Genomic DNA, 9,776 nt, shown 5'->3' on the forward strand with positions numbered 1-9,776 from the left:
TGTGTGTGTGTGTGTGTGTGTTTGTCCCCCTAGCATTGCTTGACAACTAATGCTGGTGTGTTTACATCCCCATGACTTAGCGGTTCGGCAAAAGAGACCGATAGAATAAGTACTAGGCTTACAAAGAATAAGTCCCGGGGTCGATTTGCTCGACTGGAGGCGGTGCTTCAGTATGGCCGCAGTCATATGACTGAAACAAGTAAAAGAGTAAAAGAGTATATATATATATATATATATATATATATATATATACATATCCATACATCTATATGCATACCTATATGTATACATACACACACCTACATGCATATATACACACGTGTACTTCTATGTGCATCTAAAGACAAATGCATTATATAAAGATAGCATGGTGTGAACTGCCTGCAGTTTCTACCAAATGCAGGTTGGTTTGTTTAGTACACTTGTTAGTTTATTGAAATTTCAGTATAAGGTGTCAATGCAGTTACGCACTTTACAAGAAGAGTTGAAATTAATGCATGCAAGATTTCACAGCTCTAGTGTCACTCCTTCATAATCAACCGATGAACTTTTCAGCCCGTCTTCATACATCCAGACTTAGACATTTTATTTGAATTGCAGACAGGACAGAATCGTTATGGTTTCATGTATAGGAAAGTGGTTATACACCATTAGGTGTACACCGCTTTCCGTACATTAAATTCTGAAGAAACAACGGAACGCAGATTCTGAACCATCAACACAACAATATTTATTTACAGAGGAAATAGGCAGCACTTCGCCCTTTGGTTGCTGAGACGCCGTCATTGATGTTGAGTGGTTATTTGTCTAGCTCCAGAGTTGGAATGTTGGAATGAGCTGTCTCCAGAGTTGGAATGTTGGAGACAGTCTGCTTGTACGTCTGGGCTCATGGCTGGCCGGCCGAGAAAGAGAATGAAAAGAGCGGGAACGTTTTAGATGTTGAACTCCACGCATGCGCATGAGACTCTTCCCGTGTTCCTTCCGGAACTAGTCCCTGCGCATGCGTGGATAAGCTTACCGGAAAGGTCGTCTGCTAGTAAGGCGTTACTACACATGTATATAATGAAACTTGTTGATGAAACTCAGAACAATGTGCTGAGAATCACATGTCACGTACGTACTAATCTGCGAAGGCTTTTGAAATCAGTGTCATGGTTTTGTCTGTTTTTCAATGCACCAATAGTTTTGTGACAATTTGGAACCAAAATAAGGCACATTATGATTCCATGATGGATGGTCTTTCAGGGAAAAGTTGTTCAACTACAAAATTGGTCTTTTCAAAGGATGATCTGTGCGTCTTCCCCCACCACTGCTATTGAACAAAAACTAGCCATCCATAATGAAATTGCAGAAATTCAACAATTGATATTTGACTTGAGCATCAAAACAATGAATATCAGAGCAAAAATCCATACAAAATTATACAGTAATGGAATGTATTAGAATGCTTAGGTTAGAACCTATTCACAGCAATAGCTGAATCTAGATGCATTGAGAAAGTCATCAAATCTGCCACACATTATGTATTTTCTACTGGTGTAGCCAAAGGAATCATCAACCTACAAGTATTCACTGACAACTCATCCAAGGACTTTGACTGTGTTCCTAAAAAAAAAAAAAAAGTTCTTTCTCTAAGTCAACCAGAATCTAAACCCAGACTAGTTAGATTAACCTTATTGAGCTCTACCGAGGCACATGCATAATGATTAGCCTCTAATAAGACTAAGGCATGGAAACTGAATTGCTTATGAAACTCATCCTAATTTACCACCTGATGCACACTTGTGTTCTGTAGCCTACTTGAATTGTAACTCAGCACACCACATGTGAGCTTTAGCTTATGTCTTCTCAAGTACAGCAAATCACCACAACTCCTGGTTCTTTGTCATTTGTGAATGGAATTATAAGGAGAAGAAGAAATACAACTTACACTGTGAAGAATAAGTATGTAACAGTTTTGGAGAACATCAGCATTGATGGCCTGAAAGACAAGAAATTTATCAGTTTTTACTATATTTAAAGAAAACCATGGGAATATTTTTCATCAAATTCTTGTTGATTTTCAACAAACACTCAATGGCATAATTGAAACATTTTCTTAGATATCTTTTGAAATTCTTTAAATGAAATTTCAAGTATTTTTTTGTCATCTCTCTACTTATTGGTTATAGAAACAGCAGCAGCAGTAGTAGTGATGGTAGCAATGACTATGATAACACCACCCACAAATGTATGGTGATGGAACTTCTTTCTATGTGGTTGCTTAGTCTGCTAGAAATAGCAGCCAAAAATATATGTAGACATCACTGTGTGGTAAAGAAGTTTACTTTACAACTCTGTCATTGTAGGTTCAATCTTACTATTTAGCATATCGGTTAATCAATGCTTTATGAGTAAAATTTCAAAGTCAGAAACCTGTGAAAATCTGTCATATACATCATCATCATTTATCATCCACTTTTTCATGCTTGCATAGGTGGGATGGAATTGGCTGGATGCACTTCCAGTTGCAAACCCTTACCTGTTTCAAAGCAAGGTAATATTTCCTCATGGCTAGACATGTTTTTCACAGACGGTTGGAAACAAACAACCTCGCTTGTATGACAGTGATGCTCATTTACAGCCATCACATGATGTCTACACAAGGGTACACATAAATGCATGTGTACACACATGCACACACACGTGCTTGAACGGAGACGTATAGATTTGTGTTGCATCCAAGAAGTAAGGTGGAGAGGAAGTTCTGCTAGGTTCCTCACAGGCAAAGAACATAGGTATAAGATTTTCTGGGTAGGGAACACTGAAGGGGTCGGTGGGGCATGGGTATACTTCTTGCAGAAAAATGGGTTGATAAGGTAATCAAGGTAGTCAGAGTCTGCGATAGAATACTTAAGATTAGATTAGTGCTTGCAAGATGGATTAGCAACCATTATCTTGGCTTATGCCCCTCAGCCAGGGCTACCTGATGAACAGAAAACCGATGTTATGACACCCTCTTGGACAACATGCAGGGGGCTTCCATGGTGTAGATGGTGGCTATGGTTTTGGTTCCCACAATGAGGAAGGAACCAGGCTACTGGAGTTCTGTGATGCAAATGATCTTATAGTTGCAATACTAACTTCAGGAAACCTGCCAGTCACCTAGTCACTTACCAGTCTGGTGGACACACTAGTCAGATCGACTACATCCTCACCAGGAAATGCCAAAACCTTCCCAGGTGAAGAATGCACCCCACAGCATAGGTTAGTAGTTAGTGGCTTTAGGATCAGGGCTAAATGGGTGCCTAGAAGATGATCAGCATGGAAAAGAAGGACATGGAAGCTTAAGGATCCTGTGAATGGACAGAGATTTAGAGACATATTACTCAAAGCATATGACGAAATAGAGGAGGATATAGCATCACCGAATGTGTAAGACAATGGGACAACCTGTTGAGGGCCACTGACCAGATCTGTGGATGGTGCAAAGCCCCCTCTCAACCTAAGGTAACATGGGACATTAGGGAAAAGAAACAGGCATGGAAGGACTGGAAGAACGGAGGTAGCAGGGAACTGTATCAGATTGCCAGTAGGGAAGCTAGGAGACAGATTTACTTAGCCAGAGGGGAAGCAGATAAGAGAAATTTTGCCAATGTTCTGCACCATGAAGACCAAAGACTTTAAGTGTTTTGTGTTGCAAGACAATGTATGAGAGAGAATCGTGATGTCATAGGAGAGAAATGTGTCTGCATGGATGATGGCTCACTTGCATTTAATGAGGCTGCAAAGAGAGAGACTTGGAGACACCACTATGAAAGGTTGCTAAATGAAGAGAATGCATGGAAGAAAGAGAGCCTGCCAAATGTCGATCCAAAAGAGGGACCAGCTATCTGAATTGACAGAACCTTGGTAGATAAAGCAATTAAGGGTATGAAGACAGGGAAAGCCCCCAGCTCATCAGGAATCACTGCAGAGATGCTTAAAATATCTGGTGGTGTCAGCTATAGTCTAATCACCCATATAATCAATCTGGTTGTGGTAGGGTCAATCTATTTGACGAGAACTCTTCAAGGTGGTGCTCCAGAATGGCCACAGTCCTCCAATTGAAATAAGATAACAAATAAAAATGCTGTGTAATGGCTCAGATAGAAATATTAAAAGGAATGAAAAACAGTCTTGGCCAAGCCTTTCCCAATGACATGTTATCAATCACATAAATAGAACAGTGCCAATGAAGTGTTTGACTTGCAAGAAATAACAACCAAATCTACCATACTATTTTAAAGACTACACTGAATGTGGATCTTTGATTGTAGGTTTGCATGATCAAAGGTTAAACAACTTTCTCTAGACTGTCTTGTTATGGCACCAATACCTGCAATAAACAATAAGACTCGACCAATTCCTTACCGTATATCCTTTTTTAGCACAGATATACTCAGTAACAGCCAACAAAGCATTAATTGTTGCTCCTCCGCTTCCAACATTTGATTTTGGATCTTCAATGGTTAGCAAAATTACATCTTTTGGGAATAAGCCTTTAGCTTGTCTTATATCCAATTCTGAAATTAATAGATAAAAAAAATGTGGTGTAATATGGAACTGTGATTAAGGTTGTGGATTAAAATAATGTAGAAGTGACAGGAAAAAAAGCAAAAGTGGGTATAAGTAAAGGAATGTGAAATGGTTACTTGCAAGAAGGACAGTGCAAATGACCTGGGAACACAACTGACATAAAAATCATTAGATACACTCAAGACTGAGTAAATACAATTTTATGCCTAACATAACAATGACATATAGTCTATCATAAGATATTCAAAATTATTGGGCCCGACATTGAACACACCATAAAACATTGAAGCAAAAGCACACAAAATCATTGAACATATTTAAAACATTCACTACATCCACACAAGGTCAACAGAAAAAAAAAAAACAAGAGGAGAAATTTTCATAGAGGTGAGAGGGCACTGCTCATAACCTTTTTTTTCTACTGAAATTGGTGGTAGGAATGGATAAGATTATTAGCAAACCAGAGAGCTGGTCGAAATACTTAAAGCATAGTGAACTCTACTAAAGGCACTCAAAGACCAGGAGGTGGCATTAAGCTGGGCAAAGGATTATACCAGACTCTCTTGTAGACAAATTCTACAAAGAGAATAGAAATTTACATAAATGGCTTTGATAAATTTATTACAGATGAAAGAAAGTTAAAACAGAGAAACAAAGAAAAAAAATGTTTTTAACAAGAATTTAGAAAAAATATTACAGGGATGTACTTGCATAGCAAGTGACTTGATCTCAGATCATGTGCTGAAACAAAAACAATTGCAGCACGGAAGATATCTAAACCATTTAAAAACGCACAAAAACCATTAATTTCACTTCAACATTTGAATTTAATTTGTGTCAAAATATTTACATCACTTTGAAACTCTGACCTAATCACTGACAAAACTTTGTGCTTACAGGTCACAGTTTCAATGTGACGAAAATATTTTGACACAAATTCAAATGTTGAAATGAAACTAACAGTTTGAGTGTGTTTTTAAATGGCTTATAAACATCTTCCACACTGCAATTGCTAGAAAAACTATTTGCAGCTATTCACCTTGTTGCACAGATTGTGACCATTGGTTATCAGAGCAGGTAAGTACAACAGCAGTCCACTGGAAGTTGGCCCGATTAGGCTCCATATCATTTTCTTAAAAAAACTGACCTGAAAATATACAAAAATATTGCGAGATTGTAGATTCAATGAAAACTGAACAGAAATCAAGAAAATGGGATGGATCATGTTTGATTGATCTGTTGGAATTAACAGTTAAATCTCCCTTAAGTTATACCCAATCATCTGCTGTCTATGCTACAATGGATTGAATGGGTTATCACAGTTCAAGTCAAATCTTATTGAGAGTTACTGTTATCCTTGATAGATCAGAGAACCACAATTCACTTGTGCATCTCAATTTTGTCAGATTCTACAGCTGGATGCTCATCCCAAAAGAGAGTTTGTTGTGCCTTCATAAAATTCATTCCTCTAGAAAAAAAAAAAAATGAATAAATGTTTCTTTCCAGTTGTTTATAGTTTAAGTTCAAATTGCACTGGAGCTGACTTTGCCAAAACATCCACCCAAAGATCAATAAAACAAATTGTAGTACTGTACCCGAGTTCATCCCTTCTACTACACACTATATATCCATGTATCTTGTAATGCAAGTCACAGTGTAAAAGTTCAGTTATTATTTTAACGTTTAAGGTTTAATTATTTTTAATCGTCTATGACATGTGACTTTTAATCAATTTTTATCATTTAACGACCAAAGTTTACTAAATGCCTGATAATTTCAATATTTACAGGTAAAAACGTTAGGAGTGTCATGCAGAAGACAGTCTATCAATATTATCTCTATAGGCCATATACAAGTGGAAAATTGGACAAACGTATGTTTGCCTTTGTGACTTCTATATGAAGGTACAGGAGTGGCTGCATGGTGAGAAATTTGCTTCTCAACTACATGGTTCAGTCCCACTGTGTGGCAACTTCAAGTTTTTGTAGAAGTCCTATGTTTAGTTAAATGATTTCAAGATAAAAACATTATCTTGTAACGCAAGTTGCAGTGCGAAAAACTAGTTATTTTAACATTTAAGTTTCTATTTTATTTAGTCGTCTATGACATGTGATTTTTAATCATCTTTTATCATTTACCGTCCAAAGTTTACTTAATGCCCGATACTTTTAACATTTGCTAAAACGTTAGAAGTGTGATGCTCAAAACGGTCCATCGAGTGACGTTAAATCGTACAGCGTTACAACAACAACTGTGAGTTATCTTTCTTACATAAGACGTGATAACTTTTAACATGCTCACATATTTCTAGAAGCAGTGGTATATGAGAATGAAGGTCTATAACCCAAATATGGGTCATACAACAGATTTAGCAGGTTACGTCGACATTTGTACATGCTTTTTAGGACAAAGCTGCATGCAGGTCTTGTTTTTATTTGTAACTTAATTTCATATTTTTACCTTCTGCAATGGCAAGTGACTCTTGTTTTTTAAAAGTAGGTTGCATCATCATATCTGTACTTGATTAGCATGTTTATCTTTATTTACTTGACGGACGATAGAAATATATATTGTGAGCAAAAATAGGAAGAGTTTGTGCAACTTGTTATTTCCTGCTATGTTTAGAATTACATTTGTTCATTTTTCTAGCTTGTGTAAAATTAGTTTCAGTTTGTTTTTCCTCTTTTTAATCATATAAAGGAGAAAGTAAAAGGTTAAAACCAAAGAACTAGAATAGATTAAAAAAAAAAACTTCCAATAAAAAAACTACTGTAAATTCTTTTCTCTAAAAATTAATATTTTTCTTTCGTTATCCCTATTACACCCAACTCGTGAGACGGGTCTAATAGTAACTATTTACCTAAAAACTCTTGATGTATTTACTATCAAGTAACAGAAATAAACAATAACATTTATTCGAATTTATACAACGAATAATTTCATGTTCCTTTATCTTCGTTCGTGAAACATTAACTAAGGAGGTTTTAATAACGTTTCTTTGATTTGATTTCATGAGGAAATAGAATTGAAATCGGTCACGAGCAATCAGTGACACGAAATAAAACATGTTTTGAGTTATTAGAATAATTACAATAAAGTAGGATGGAGTTGTGCTTCTCTGGGCTCCTCCCATTGCGACTACAATTAAATAACTATTGTGTATATATATAAATTGGGCACCTTAAATGTTTTTAAAGTCTTACCTTTAACAAAACAGTGATATTTCAGTATTATTTTGTATAGTGGTACACCGAAAAACTTTGTTTTTGTTTTGAAAATATTTTTTTTACTCTATTTTTACGGTTAACTTGTTTTGTTGAGGGGAAATTGGGGGAAGAAGGCACCCGCTTTAATTACCCGAATTACTATTGGAAGTGAAGGGACGTAACTCGACGCACTAAGCTTCACAGCAGAGCTATTTATTGATTCTTTGTAAGGTAACACGAACAGTGTAGTTTTGGAATCGTTGTCTTTTGAAGTTCCATAAGAAAGGAAAAGGATAGTTTTTTTTTCCTTTATGTTATTGTAATCATTTTCATACAACAGCAGTTACGATTCTGAAACATCTTTGGTGTAGTTTTGGAATAGCTATCACTATCTCATGGAGAGGGAAAAGACCTCACAATTGGAAGGTCACGCACGAACAATATTATCATCAAGATGTGTGTGTGTGTGTTGTATGTATCTATATGTAGTACATTATATATCATCATCGTTTAACGTCCGTTTTCCATGCTGGCATGGGTTGGACGGTTCGACTGGGGTTTGCGAAGCCAGGAGGCTGCACCAGGCTCCAATCTGATCTGGCAGGGTTTCTACAGCTGGATGCCTTTCCTAATGCCAACCACTCCGAGAGTGTAGTGGGTGCTTTTTACGTGCCACCGACACAGGGGCCAGAAGAGCTGGCAACGACCATAATCGGATGGTGCTTTTTACGTGCCACCAGCACGGAAGCCAGTCAAAGCGGCACTGGCATCGGCCACATACAGATGGTGCTTTTTATGTGCTACCGGCACGGGGCTCACAACTACAATTTCCATTTGATTTGATTCTGATATTGCTGATGTTGATATACTTGACTCAATAGGTCTCCTCAAGCACGGCATTTCGCGACTGAATAGTCAATAATACGCATTCACAAAGAATTCCTGTTATTGTTATTTCTGAATTCTCATCTTCCTCAAGTATTATGATAACTTTAGGGGAAATACATAATCGGAACACACCCGTTTTCTGGAACCATAATGACATTTAGAGACAATTACTAGCAGACCTTTGTCTCCTATTATAATTCTATTAGCACCCAGGAAGCGTTATATAAATAAATTCCAGTATTAAATGGGACTTTATTTTACTTCAAAATTATGGGGAGTTTTTAAACTCAACGTAAAGAACCGTAACTAAACGCAACCAAGCATTTTGCCCGATTCTACCAATCCGTTGTAACTACATTATTGTACAACTTTAAGCATGTGTACAAATACATAAGCAAAGGGAAAAATGACCAATTAACTTTGTAGAAATTAAATATAGACTTTACTTCAAAAAGTAACCGATAAAACATTGTTATCTTGTGCTTTTTGCAGCCTTTAATCAGTTAACGTCTAAAGTTTACTGACACCTACTTCCGGAGAAAATTATCAGTCGTAGTTTGTATTGCGAATTTGCTTTCTAGAAGTAGGCTATCAAGTGTCATAAGACTGTCAACCGTTACAACCGACGAACTACTGAAACAATGCAGCCAGACAAGTAAGTCTTAATTTTAAGGGAATCCACCGAACTCCCTTTTCTTACATAAGAAATATCTAACTATTTTGACAGCTGAAATTTAGGGGAAAGAATTAAGTCGATTACATCGATCCCAGTGCGTAACAAGTAATCGAGTTAACCCTTCCCCCAAATTTTAGACTTTGTGCCAACAGAAGGATTATTATTATTATTATTATTACACTATCGTTAGGACGCCGGATGAAATGCTTAGCGGTATTTTGTCTGCCACTGCATTCTGAGTTCAAATTCCGCCGAGGTCGACTTTACCTTTCATCCTTTCGGGGTCGATAAATTAAGTACCAGTTACGCACTGGGGTCGATATAATCGACTTAATCCGTTTGTCTGTCCTTGTTTGTCCTCTCTGTGTGTAGCCTCTTGTGGGCAGTAAAGAAATAGGTACTTCACCCGTCGCTACGTTCTAAGTTCAAATTTCACCGAGGTTGACTTT

General features: G+C 37.0%; 2 protein-coding genes across 2 annotated transcripts in view; one reads left to right on the plus strand and one right to left on the minus strand.

The window, feature by feature from the left end:
• The window catches only part of LOC106872675 (L-fucose kinase-like), a 46,693-nt gene that overhangs the window by 34,258 nt on the left and 2,659 nt on the right, over positions 1-9,776 (minus strand). Inside the window, exons 2-4 of the mRNA XM_052974124.1 lie at positions 5,597-5,704; positions 4,393-4,544; positions 1,931-1,981 (exon numbers count right to left, since the gene is read on the minus strand). Coding sequence (XP_052830084.1) covers positions 1,931-1,981; positions 4,393-4,544; positions 5,597-5,681 — 288 coding nt within the window. The 5' untranslated portion in view covers positions 5,682-5,704. The remainder of the gene's footprint in view (positions 1-1,930; positions 1,982-4,392; positions 4,545-5,596; positions 5,705-9,776) is intronic.
• Positions 9,141-9,776, plus strand: part of LOC106869584 (xaa-Pro dipeptidase) — a 34,573-nt gene continuing 33,937 nt past the window's right edge. The window contains exon 1 of the mRNA XM_014915387.2: positions 9,141-9,306. Within this exon, the coding sequence (XP_014770873.1) occupies positions 9,293-9,306 (14 nt within the window). The 5' untranslated portion in view covers positions 9,141-9,292. The remainder of the gene's footprint in view (positions 9,307-9,776) is intronic.

The sequence above is a fragment of the Octopus bimaculoides genome, chromosome 17, assembly GCF_001194135.2.
Source record: "Octopus bimaculoides isolate UCB-OBI-ISO-001 chromosome 17, ASM119413v2, whole genome shotgun sequence".
NCBI classification, from domain to species: domain Eukaryota; kingdom Metazoa; phylum Mollusca; class Cephalopoda; order Octopoda; family Octopodidae; genus Octopus; species Octopus bimaculoides.